Source organism: Mus caroli, unplaced genomic scaffold, assembly GCF_978045245.1.
Source record: "Mus caroli unplaced genomic scaffold, Mus_caroli_1 scaffold_3, whole genome shotgun sequence".
NCBI lineage: Eukaryota > Metazoa > Chordata > Mammalia > Rodentia > Muridae > Mus > Mus caroli.
In genome coordinates, this window is record NW_028227258.1 from 32486147 (window position 1) to 32500099 (window position 13953).

The 13953-nt window shown below is 39.6% G+C and overlaps 1 protein-coding gene across 1 annotated transcript in view; it reads right to left on the reverse strand.

The window, feature by feature from the left end:
* Zgrf1 (zinc finger GRF-type containing 1) overlaps window positions 1–13953 on the reverse strand; it is a 64952-nt gene that overhangs the window by 14737 nt on the left and 36262 nt on the right. The window contains exons 14-17 of the mRNA XM_085835537.1: window positions 10518–10661; window positions 7792–7906; window positions 5379–5638; window positions 4154–4313 (exon numbers count right to left, since the gene is read on the reverse strand). Of these exons, the coding sequence (XP_085691663.1) occupies window positions 4154–4313; window positions 5379–5638; window positions 7792–7906; window positions 10518–10661 (679 nt within the window). The remainder of the gene's footprint in view (window positions 1–4153; window positions 4314–5378; window positions 5639–7791; window positions 7907–10517; window positions 10662–13953) is intronic.

Genomic DNA, 13953 nt, shown 5'->3' on the forward strand with positions numbered 1-13953 from the left:
TGTCTGTTCCAATCACCAGAATGTTACTCCACTCTGAAGAAATGTAGGAATCCAGCCTATTTGCAGTTGAGGCATCTACCTTACTTACAGAATCACATTTCTCTGGTCCTTTGCAGAGATCCAAGCATTAAACAGCCATCTAAAATAGCTGTGAGTATAGCCTGGTGGTAGAACACTCCCAGGACATTTGGTCATACTGTGAACCCTAACTGTGTATTTATTGAAAATACCTGTCTCTAGCTGTGGTGTGGCTCAGCCCTTAGCACACACCTTTAATCCCAAACAATGAAGGTAAAGTTAGCTTGTAGAAGGAAGCACTCATATTTGAAAGTGATGTCTTACCACTTTCCTCACAAAGTGAGAAAACCAGAGCTTTAAAGATTTGACAGAATAGAAAAAAAGGGAAGCTACTTGAGAGAGAGAGAGAGAGAGAGAGAGAGAGAGAGAGAGAGAGAGAGAGAGAGAGAGAACAGTTTTACCAGGACAGTTGTACAGAGACAGGTTGCAGAGAAAGAACAAGCTGGACACAGGCAAAGATAAACCGAGCCAGAGGATGAGGAGTCAGAGGACGAGAACAGATTGCCAGAGTTAGTTTTAGGCCAAGCAGATCAAAAAGTCAGACTAAGAGGAAAGAAAGACTGAATTAGTCAGCTTGGAGAGGAATTTGAGCTAGAACAGCTGAATTGGCTCAGCCAGTCAGAGTTTAGAAAGAACAAGAGAAGGTGAACTTATTCAGCAGTAAGTCTCAAAGGCTGAAAACATTCTAGGCCTAAATAAGATTGTGTGAAGGCTACAAGCTTCCATGACTTGGCCTCAGTTAGCAGACTGAAGCAATAAGCCTTGGAGATGACAGTTACTACAGGAAAATAAAAGTTACTTTTACACTACACACACACAATCTAAGTACATCCTTTCAATTAAGTCCCAGGAATTCCTCATTATCTTGCATAAAAAATATGCAGTCCTCAGTCACTCTTAGATTTCCGATGAGAGAGTAAACAATAGCAAAACTTTCCCAACAATTCTACAAAATGTAACATGAAGTTTAAAAATGTTTCTAACTTTCACCCTAGCTTAGAACATTTTCCTAAGCTTGGAAGCTGACTTAGCAGGTAATAGAGCTTGCTACATAAGCCTGATAACCTGAGTTTGATCCACAGAACCAATGGTGGAAGGAGAGAACCAACTTTTCAACAACATCCTCACACAATCATGCATGCGCTGTGGCATAGTTGTGCTCACTGTCTGTCTGTCTGTCTCTCCTCTGTGTATGTCTGTCTCTCACACACATAGTATTTTAAAAGCTATTTAAAAGTACATTTTCAAAGACAGACATACTTATACCCAAGATTTATATTCATAAATATAATTTATATTGGTAAAATTTTGGAATGTACTGACTAAAACCACTTGGCTAATACTTGGGCAAATCTCACTGACTATAACTGTGAAAGTTCCTGTGCCTTGTGCCTCACACCTTTAACCTCTGCACTCAGGAGGCAAAGGCAGGTCAACTCTTTGTTCAAAGCCAGCTTGTTCTACAAAGTAAGTTCCAGGACACCCAAGAGTAAGAGTGTGTGTGTGTGTGTGTGTGTGTGTGTGTGTGTGTGTCAGTGAATGTGTTATGCATGTCAGGTCAGTGCACTGAGCTACATCTCCAGTCCAAAATAATCTTTAAGTTAAAAAATATGTAAACGTAAGCTGGGTATGATGGTCTAAGCCTGACTCCCCAGAACTTAGCAGGAGGGTCATCTTTGCTTACACAGTTGGTTAACTCTGAAGTATATGACACTCTGCCTCAAGAAAAAAAAAAGAAAAAAACTTTTTAATTAAAATTTTCTTTTAAAAAGCAAGATATGAAACAGCATATAAGGTTGTGTTATTAAATTCTATCATGTTTAGAAAACAAATGTGCATGAAAAAAATCCATGAAGAAATATAAAATATATAATATACATATTTTCTTCAAAATATTTCAGCCTTATTTTAATTAGATATACGCATGTGCCTGTGTGTGAGCATGTGCAGGCAAATGGAGGTCCGAGATGTTGGATTCCCTTGTGCTGAGGCTCCTGACACAGGTGCTAGGAAACAAGCACCAGCTCTCTGGAATAACCCCACCTGCTCTTTACTGCTAGTTCATCTCTTTAGCCCAAATACTTTCTAGCATCAACATTAATTTGATGAACAGGGTTAATTCTGATGTCTGGGGAAATGGCTCAGCAGACAAATGGCCCTTGCCAGGAGAGCAGGGCAGCCTGATGTCCATCTCTGAAGTGTATGGAAAGAAGTGGAAGAAAGCCGACATCATGGTATTGTTCTCCTACTGCTGGGCACATATACAGCATGGGTGCCTACACACATCATGCTTATACACAAATAACAAGATTTAAAATAAGATTTTAGGCAGGGTCTTACTATGTAGGCTAGACTGCAGCTTACAGAGATCTACCTTCCTCTGTCTCCTAGGTGCTGGGATTAAAGCCTCGGATATTAGACCTGGCAAATAAAATTTTTTAAAGTTTTTTTTAAATTTTCTTTACAATTTATTTTTATTTTATGTATGAGTGTTTTACTTGAAAGTACGTATGTGTTCCAAGGATGTATCTGGTGCCCAGGAAGGCCAGGAGAGGCCAGATTCTATCCTAGAACTGGAGCAAGCACCTGAAGTTGTCCTCTGACCTCCACACGTATGCTGTGGCACACATGCACATGCATGCACTCGAACAACACACACACACACATACACAGAGAGAGAGAGAGAGAGAGAGAGAGAGAGAGAGAGAGAAATTAAACAAAAAGCAAGATTCATAAATAATCATGGATTTTTAAAAATATAGCTGTTGCTTATGTGGAACTTCAGATAAATACTGAATTATTGGCAAGTATTCTGCACTTCCTTGGCATTTAAAAATTATACTTACGTACTGTCTGTGTGTTTGTGCCGTGCCACCAATTTGGGCACACATGCGCCTCCATTCACAGGCTTGGCAGCAAATGCCTTCGCCTGTTGATTCATTTCAGCAGTCCTTATTGGCAATTAAAACAACCAACCTAGACAATCTAGACAAAAGCTACTACAGTCACGCAGTCTCCTGTCCCCTATCACTATGAGGGACTGAGGCCGGATCCAGGGGCAGGGAAAGACTCTGTCTTAGAGTAATAGGAAGATTGATAACATAGGACATGATAGTCTTCTCTGACCATACACATGTAAAGGTGTGCATTTCTACCATGCACATATACACACACAGAGTAAGTGAAAATTTCTTTTTGTATTTACTTATACTATATTGCTACTGTCTTCTTTGTGTCCCTCTTATTAAAATAAAGACATAACTTTCATTGCTCAGCTATGTTAATGTGTTTATACAGATGCATGAGCAAGAGAATGGCATATAACTGCCATTCTTTTTTTCCCTAAAGATTTATTTGTTTGTTTGTTTATTATATGTAAGTACACTATAGTTGCCTTCAGACACACAAGATCTCATTACAGATGGTTGTGAGCCACCATGTGGTTGCTGGGAATTGAATCAGGACCTCTGGAAGAACAGTCAGTTCTCTTAACCTCTGAGCCATCTCTGCAGCCCAGCTGCCATTCTGAAATGGCAGTTTCTGGGATTTGCCACTAGCCTACTTGTATGATAGTAAATTGAAGCCTCTGAGAAGAAGCGGCACAAGCCCCATGGTGCGTGTGTGTCCTCTGCAGAGCATCTCAGCAAATGCCCGTGCATGCAGTGGCCTCACTTACTGGATAGCTCAGAAGCACTGAAGGCGGACGTCTACTATTCTCAATAACAAGCAGCAGGCAAGCCTCCTTTTAGTTCCAGAGGAAGATAGTACCCCATCAGTCCAAGATGCATCCCCAAGAAATGCCTTTCTAAGGAATGCTCAGGGCTCACAACAGACTCCCCCCATCCTACAGCAACGCACTTCTAACCCTACGTGTTCTTGGCCAACCTTGTATTTTATTGGGTTATTCCATCTTTATCCAAACTGCCAGATAAATGCGCAGTCAGTAGTTAAGAAGTTAGACTATTACTACATCATAGCTCTTGGGTCAGAAGCGACAGCCTTGCACTCTTGTCAGGCAGCAAGCGTATGAACAGACACTGGGACACAGTCACTTACGTCCACTTGCCACACTTACCCAAGAAGCACTCTGTCAACAGCTACGTTAGTGGAAGAGGAAACGAGGACTTTCCATGGCCTTGCATTGCCACCTGCTCCAGAATCACACTTTTCAAACAGCTCTACCAAGAACAGGATCACCACAGCCAGCAAATAGCTTTTGCCTGCTCCAAAAACACCTAAAACACCATAAAACCTTTCATGAATGTACAAGCAGTGTTCTCTCTATCTCACCCACCTTCATTTAATTAGCTAATATGTTCAAAATCAGAGTGTCCATCTACTATGTGCAACACAAGAGAATAAACAGACAACACTACAGTCAACAGGTAAAGAGAGAATGATAACAGGGTAACAGAGCAGAGAAGTAAGACTATTTATCATGGTCTTGTTGGACAGAAAGGCTTTCTATAAAAAAAGAAATAGCAAGCTGTGTGGTAGTGGTGCATAACTTTAATCCCAGCAGTCAGGAGGAAGAGGCAGGCAGATCTCTGTAAGTTCGAGGCCAGCCTGGTCTACAGAGTTAGTTCCAGGACAGCAAAGGCTACACAGAGAACCCCTGTCTCAAAAAATCAAAACAAACCCCTGCACATATGAAGCGGATATGCAGCTTGGTCTTCATGTGGGTCCACTAACAACTGGAGCAGGGGTCACCTGCCTTTGGATCCCCTTCCCCTAGCTGGGCTGCCCTGTGTGGCCTCAGTGGAAGATGATGGATTTAGTGCTGATTCAACTTAATATGCCTGGGCAGTTGGGGCGGGGGCAGTGAGAGAAGGGAAGGGAGGTGAGAGGGTGGGAGAAGGGTGGAGGGTTTTATCAGGACGTAAAGTGAATAAATAAATTATTGAAAAAAAATCCCCTCAAACAGAGAGAGGGGGAGAGGGAGGGGGGAGGGAGAGAAAGAGAGAGAGAGAGAGAAAGGGAGAAAAAAGGAATACAGATTAAGGAGAGAGGAGGGAGGGCGAGAGGGAGGGAGGGAGAGAGAGAGAGAGAGAGAGAGAGAGAGAGAGAGAGAGAGAGAGGTAGCAGAACTAACTCTCCCAGAATCACATGAGGTGTGTGCTACTTTTAATGCACATTTTACAGAAATCAAAGCTAGGAAATAAGTCACCTACCAAGATCACAGAGCAAGAAAATGATGGAGCCAAGATGTGAAAGCAGAGTTCTGATTCAGGATGCTACATCCTTACCCACTAGAAAACCCCAAAAGAGCAGAATTGCCTATAATCTACAATGTCTCTTACCATGAATGACTGTGATAGGCAGGGAATGGCCGAAGGGCTCCAGGGCATCTTCATCACTTCCTTGGGATGCCATCATTTGAGCTATCTGAATTAGTGCTGTAGCTTGGTCCTTGTTCAACCTGTGTACGTTAATCAACTCCCTAGCTAACTGCAGGGTCGCTCCAACGTGGAGTTCCGTTTTTGTTTTAATGCTTGTAATGGCTGGTGGGATAAATTTTCTTTTACTGATATTTTTACTGCTAACTGTAGCTGACTGAGACCTAGTAAAAAGAACATCAGAAACAGTTAGGAATTGTGAAATGTGTGAGTGGACTTATTCATGAGTTAGCTTTTACTTTACAATCCTCAGGAAAAAAAAACTGGAGGTAACAAATGGATAGGCTTCACTCTGGAGGGTGCAAGAGAACTAATATTTACAAAATACCCACTATCCATGGCATGAGTTTAAGTAGTTTACAAATTAATTTTTTTAGGACACCCCAGTCACCCCAAATAGAGATATATAAATATTGAAATGTTCCCACAATTCATGGTACTAACAGGTAGTAGGCTTTAGATAATTAACATAGCTGATACTTCAGGTAAACTTACAATAGGCAAATGGATTTTACTGTTATTTAAAATATATAAAAAATGAAGTTAATAGGCTTTTTAAAATAAAATAAAATAAAATAAAATAACTAGAGTTTCACTGTGGCAAAGAAAAGGGCAATGCTGCAAGACAGATTTCCAAATTGGAAGGTAGGAGCTGGACAGGTCACTCAGTGGGAGAGGACTTGTTTAGCATGAATGGGATTCAATGCCCAGTGTAAAAATACCACACATTTCTCATTTTAATGGATTAAGTATAAATCCACTTCCCAGTTATTTTAATTCATTCATTGACTTAGTAAGACAGGATGTCTCATGTATGCCTCATTAACCTCTCTAAGTAGCTGAAGATGAATGAGAATTTGATTCTCCTGTCCTACCTCCACAGCGCTAAGACTACAGGAGTTTATTACCACAGTTGGTTAACCTGGTACTGGAGATGTAACTGAGGGCCTCATGGATGTGACAGAGTGAGCTGTAGCCTAGCCCCATTTCTCATGTTTTAAAAAGGAGCTTTGGTGTTAGAAAAATTTTAAAGTGAAATACAGGTAATTAGAATGAAAATAGTATCAACATCTACCCTGTAAAATCATTCTTTTGAATGTTAAGCATTATGCAGCATTAAGATACAGGGAAGGGGCTGGAGAGAAAGCGGGCCAGGTAAAAGCACTGGCTGCACTTTCGGGACACCCAGATTCTATTCCCAGAGCCCACATGACAGCTCACATATGACTGTAATAACACTTCCAGGGACTCCAATAACCTTTCTGACTTCCCAGATGCCAGACACACAAATGATGAACATACATACATGCAGGCTGAACACCCATACATGTAAAAATCCATACAAATGAATGAAATTTTGCACAATGAGGCTGGAGAGATGGCTCAGCAGTTAAGAGTGCTGGCTGCTCTTCCAGCAGTCCTGAGTTCAATTCCCAGCAATTATATGGTGGTCCGTGACCATCTAATAAAGGAATCTGATGCCCTCTTCTGGCATACAGTAGTACATTCAGACAGAGCATTCATACATTAAAAAACAAAACCATAAATAAATAAACTTTTTTTAAAAGAAGAGAGTGTTCTATAACATACTAGGTTATTTAAAAGAAGATACCATAATGATCCTTTTAAAAGGTACCCCCTTCCCTCAATAAAATGAATTAATTTCAGAACTGGTCAGAACTGGTAAATGACAACAAATAAACTGGTGAAAAGGAAAGTAATACATATAGCTTTCTTCCCTTTTATAAATATTATTTATTTATTTTTGGTGCAGAGGATCAAAGCAGAGCCTCACACATGCTCACAGCATTCTACCATTGAGCCACATCTGTTTTATGCTTGATTTCTAATATACAGTAATCTCCAAATTTAAAAGATAAAGTTTTGTTGGTAAGAATATTCAATATTCTGTTATTGTACTTTCAGTTACCACTTGAGCTGATAAATTTTTTGTTAGCTTGATACAAGTTGGCATCGGAGAAGAGGGAACCTCAATTAAGAAAATGTCTCTATCACATTGGTCCATGGGAAAACCTGTGGGGCATATATTGATGTGGGAGGGTCCAGCCCACTGTAGGTGGTGCAACCCTTAGGCAAGGGACTGAGCAGGCCAGTAAGCGGCTCCTCCATGGTCTCTACTTCAGGTCTTGCCTCCAGGTTTCTGCACCGAGTTCCCTTTGAGATAGACTCTAAGCTATAAGATGAAATAAGCCTTTTCCTCCTAAGTTGCTTCTGATTATAGTGTTTATCAAACAATAGAAAGAAGCTAGGCCTCCATAATATAATATCAATGACACAAAGATTAAAAAAGACTTACATTGCTAGCAGGTGTGGCATTAGTGGAAGAGCAGCTGGGTTAAAGTAGTCCTGAATGTTCTGCAGAGTTGTCAGCTCTGTGCTGGCATTACACACCAACAATGCATGGACTGTGACTACAATGAAGAAGATTAATAAATAAATGAAGATTAGATGTAAGTAAAGCCACACAAACTGATTACATATCCTTACACCTCAGAGGTTATCTTCTGAACTAGTCAGATGGCACGTTTTTTAGGACATGCAGAGATCTTTATGCATCTATCTGTTTATATTACTATGCTCTCTACTCATTCATTTTGTGTGTGGGTGCTCATAAACTGCATAACTGAAATCACACTTGAACTCAGTCCAGTAAATACAGGACAGCGCCAGTGCAGGGCACTGCTTGGAGCAACAATTCTCTTTAATCAACATAGTGCTTGTGCTATCGTATTTATGCAGTTTTTAAACTTTCTTGTATTTCTCTGTAATCATTTATTAAAACATATGGAAAACAGAAAGCTAGAATGCTAACATTGCTAAGAAAGCATCTGTAACAAACACTAAAATGTCCACATGAAAAATGGCTGTTAACTGGTCTCTAGTTAGATTCATACTGGTTGGCTAAGTTCATTCACTGAAAAAACAAAACAAAAACAAACAAAATAAACAAACAATTGAGTATAGTAGAGCACACCTTAAATCCTACTACTCAGTAGACAAAGGCAGATGGATCTCTGTGAGCAGGAGGCCAGCCAGGCTTACTAAACAAATAAATAAAAATAAGGGGAAAAAAATGAACAGGCCATGTATGTCTACAATTCTAGCACTCCAGAAGTGGAGGCAGGGAAACTTCTGTGGGTTCATGGTTAGCCTGGTCTCCACAGCAAGATCTTCTCTCAACCAAAACAAAGGGGGCTGAAGGGAATGGAAGGTCAAAGGTTAAAAATATGAAATACTAAAAACCGGGATCATTAAATTCTGTGTTTTTAGTTCATGATAGACCAAATTCAACTGTCAGAAATAGAGACTGGGGGCTGGAGAGATGGTTTAATGGTTAAGAGCATTGGCTGATATTCTAGAGGTCCTGAGTTCAATTCCCAGGAACCACATGGTGTCTCACAACCATCTGCAATGGATCTGATGCCCTCTTCTTTCATATAGGCATGCATGAAAATAAACAGATAAAATGCAGAATAAGTAAATCGTAGGAAGAAAGGAAGAAAAAGAAAAGAAAAGAAAAGAAAAGAAAAGAAAAGAAAAGAAAAGAAAAGAAAAGAAGGAAGAGGCTGAGATGTATGGAGCAGTTTCAAGAAGCCTCCAGATTTATAGAAATAGATGGAAGGAAATTTACTAAAGTTTCTTAGGACTTTAAATGCCAGCAAAATTTGTAACTTTCTGTTTGAGACAAGTCCATAGTCCATAGTCCAAGCTGGCTAAAGATTTACTTAAAAAAAAAAAAAAAAAAAAAGAAAAAGAAAAGAAGGTGGCTAATCTTTCTTCATAAAAATTTCTCAAGAAGGGCTGGCCACAATCATCTGTGAACTCTGATGCCCTGTTCTCACCTCTGTAGATCAGGCATTCATGTGTGGCACAGAAATACATGCAGGTAAAAACACTCAGACACATAAAAAAATAAGTATATCTAAAAGAGAACTCAAAATAGGTTGAGTACTCTCAAAATAAAAATCATATTCTTTAGAATCTCAAATCTCTAAGAACTTCACAATGTAATGATGCACTCTTCACTAAATATACTTTCAAAGACCAAGAAAATTAGAACTCATATAAATACAATTATGAAAATGTTTTATGTCTGAAGTCTATATATTTTTAAAATCAGGTATGTAGTATATAAAATTCAATTTTAACCAATGCTAAATGATAGTTCAAGATTTCTTTTTTGTAAAGATTTATTTTTTATGTATATAAGTGATTTTTTTTCTGCATACATGTATGCTGCATGTGTGCCTAGTGCCCTTGACGATCAGAAAAGGGTACTAGATCCTCATAACTGCCATTACTGATCACTGTGAGCCATTATGTGTGTGCTGGGACTAAACCTGGGCCTCTGCAAGAGCAACAATTGTTCTTAACCACTGATTCATCTCGCCAGCCCCTTAAGGTTTCATTATATTGTTACCCTATAGGACCTGAACTGTAGAAATACTTACAAATTCTGTTTTCATACATGTGTTAGCTTTATGTCAACTTGACACAAGCTAGGAAGACATAACTTCAAATGAGATAATGTTAATACTTCATTGGGCTATCCTGAAGGCAAGCCTGTGGGGGCATTTCTTGAATTTATAACTGAAGTGGAAGGGCCCAGGTCATTATGGGCAATGCTATCTCTGGGCAAGTGATTCTGGTTATAGTACAAAGTAGGTTGAACAAGCCATGGAGAGCAAGCCAGTCAGCAGTGTTCCTTCATGACTTCTGCTTTAGTTCTTGCCTCCAGGTTCCTGTTGTAAACACCTGCCATGGCTTCTCTTGATGATGGACTATAACCAGTAAGCCAAAATAGACCCTTTCCTCCCCCACATTGTATTTTGCCAGTGTTCTGTCATGGCAATAGAAACAATACATATTTTCAGTATCACAGTCCATACAACATTAGAAACTGGAGATGGGTGCTTTTCATTGGCTTTAGCAAACAATTCCACATACATCACTCTTGCTCTTACTGCCGCCTGTGCCTGTTGTTCTGTTAAATAGAGATTAGGGTGGCATAATGGTACTTACTGTTGGTGGGCCAATTAGAAGGGAAATAACCTTTCAAAGGCAGCAGCTCCACTTCATTGACAGAAGATGGCCCAAAGAAGGCACTGCATGCAATGAAAGTATCTAGTTCAAAGTCTAGGGTTTTTGAAATAACCCAAAGATCACCTGGAAGGACAAACATCTTTAAATTCCAGCTTTACTGAGGTAGGTTTGAGCAAAACAAACAAACACGAGTTGGATGTTTAACATGGCGTTTGGGGTGGCAGCAGAAATTCAATCTAGTGCTTCATGTACCCATTCTACAGCTGTACTACAATTCCAGCCACAGCACATTTTGATATATCTTGTATGATGATTCCCATAATCAAGCTAATTAATATACATCTCTCCTGACATGGTTATTTCTGTGTGCATGGTAAGAACCCTTAAGATCTCCATTTTTTGCAGATTCCAAGTACATAGTACATTATGATTGATTATTGTTACCATGCTGGATATTAGACCACTAAAACTCATGACAGGACGCCCATATACTCATACAGCTTCTGACATATACATATAATAAAAATACATCCTACAACACGTGTCGATTGTGAACATGCTCATTTATATATGTGAATCCAAGTGAGTGTGCACCACAGTGTACAAACAAAAGGCAGGGAGCCTTGGGTGCTGGTCTTGCTTTACACCATGTTTGAGATGGAATCTTCTTAGTATTTTTCCCACCAGGTTATCTGGCCTAAGCTTCTGGCGATTCTCCTGTCTCTACCTCCCATCTCCTCGTGGTAGCCATCTCTCCAGACCTTATACAATAATTTTAATACTTAAAGAATACATAAACACAAAGTACTTCCTCTGATATATAACTGTCTACTGGTGGTATCATGTCAACACTCAAAAAGTAGCTGTCACAGCATTTTAGAATCCAGCTTTTCAGACAACAGACCTTCAACCTATTCTTTCAACCCATCAACATAATGTTATTTCATTCAGAAAGTCTTGCAACAAATAAAGCTACTGATCAACCTCAAGAGTCAGCTTAATGACACTCGAACAACAGTAATTCCTCACCGGCTTACCTGTACACTATACCTTAAGTATAGCTTGTTCTGACAGCATCAGCTGGGAGGGAGGCAGTGAGGTGACAGCGAGGGACAGAGTCTGGGCAAACGAGGAAGGCATGTGAATGCTTTCCAGTACTTGTATCAGTTACCCATTTTTAGAAGTAGAACAGTATTTAAAAGAGCATAGAAAGGAGACAAAGGGACAAGGAGATGGCTCAAGAGGTAAAGGTGGTTACAAACAAACTCTTGCTGGGCATGGCATACACCTTTAATCCCAGCAGCCCTTGGGGAAGCAGAGGCAGTAGGATCTCTGGGTCCAAGCCTAGCCTATTCTTCAGGGTTAGTTCCAAACCACCCAGAGTTACATAAAGAAGTCCATCTCAACAAACACACACCAACTGCAAAGAGGTGAGAGCACTTGCTGATCAAGCCTGATGGCCTGAGTTTGGTCATCAGAGCCCACATAAAAAGCTAGGTGAGGTAGATTATGTCTATAATCCTAGAATTCCCATGGGATAAGATTCTGGGTAGCAAAGACAAAATAGGTTAAAAGCTCACATATGCAGCACAGCAGCAGAAACAAGAGGCCTTTCAAAACAAGGTAGAGGAGAACTTAAAAGTTGTCCCCTAACGTTCACACAGGTACCACAGCATGTGTATGCCTCACTTATAAACACACAAAAATAGTCAAATCATTTTTGTTTAAAAGGTGGGATGAAGAGATGGCTCAGACATTAAGAACACTGACCACTCCCCGAGATGGCCCCAGTTCAATCTCCAGTATCCACATGGCAAAACACTCCCAAACAATTTTTTTTTAACTTTTATAATTAAAAAAGAGGAAGGGGCATAGGGAGGCATGGTGGTGCACACTTTTAATACCAGTACTTCAGAGACAGAGTCAAGTGGATCTTTGTTCAAGGACAGCCTGATTTACATGGCAAGCTCGAGGCTAACCAAGAGTATATAGTAAGACCCCATCTCAAAAACAAATAAAATAAAATAGAAATAAAGAAGCATAAGAAATAGTAAAATAAACAAAAGTACAAGTCTATTGAAACATACAAATTTATCAATCATAATAAATCTAGTTAATTGCTGGGCGGTGGTGGTGCACGCCTTTAATCCCAGCACATGGGAGGCAGAGGCAAGCGGATTTCTGAGTTCGAGGCCAGCCTAGTCTACAAAGTGAGTTCCAGGACAGCCAGGGCTATACAGAGAAACCCTGTCTCAAAAAAACAAAAATAAATAAATAAATAAATCTAGTTAATTGAGCTTAACCTATTTATAAGTAATTTTTTTTTTTTTTTTTTCGAGACAGGGTTTCTCTGTGTAGCCCTGGCTGTCCTGGCACTCACTCTGTAGACCAGGCTGGCCTCGAACTCAGAAATCCACCTGCCTCTGCCTCCCGAGTGCTGGGACTAAAGGCGTGCGCCACCACGCCCGGCTAAAATTTTTATAAGAAACAAAGTTATAACAACAAATAGATAGAAAGTGTAGCTTATCAAGTAAATATTAGTAACAATAAATCTGATATATCTATAGTGATAAAACATTTTAACTAAAGAGTATTGTAGTTGAAGAATCTCTATATCATGAAAATGTTTTAATTTACCAAGAAGGTAATAACTTAAAACATGTTTTTATCTGATAAAACTGCTTTAATCTGTAAGATTCAATGAAAAAGAAAAAAAAAAATGTGTGCCATAACAAAAGAATTCAACTCACCCTCCTTGATTGCACACAGCTAATTAATATCTAGGCAGACAACACTAGATGTGATCTGGCACTTAAAGAACTCTGTACCCAATAGCTCAACAATATATATTTCTCATGCACTAAGCCAGTAAGAAAACCTTGAAAGTTTGGATGGGGTGGTTCAGGTCTGTAATCCCATGACTCAGAAGGCTAAAAAAGTACACCGTGGCCTCAATATATAGCGAGAATCTGTCTTAAAACAAAAACAAAGACTCTTACTAATTTTAAAAAGTGATAGCATAGGGGCTGGAGAGATGGCTCAGTGGTTAAGAGCACGGACAGCTCTTCCAAAGGTCCCGAGTTCAAATCCCAGCAACCACATGGTGGCTCACAACCATCCGTAATGAGATTTGATGCCCTCTTCTAGGGTGCCTGAAGACAGCTACAGTGTACTTACATATAATAATAAATAAATCTTAAAAAAAAAAAGTGATAGCATAAAAACTATCATCTTTGCCCATAAAACAACAAGGCCAGCAATTAGTAGTAAAAGCATAAAACAGAAGTCCCTAAATGTCTGAATACTAAAGACTGAAATAACCTATAGGTTGAAGATGAAATCCAATGGACAATTTAAAACAATTATGTAGGGATAATCTCTTGTGTACTGTGTGGAAGCATCACTAAGGCAGGAT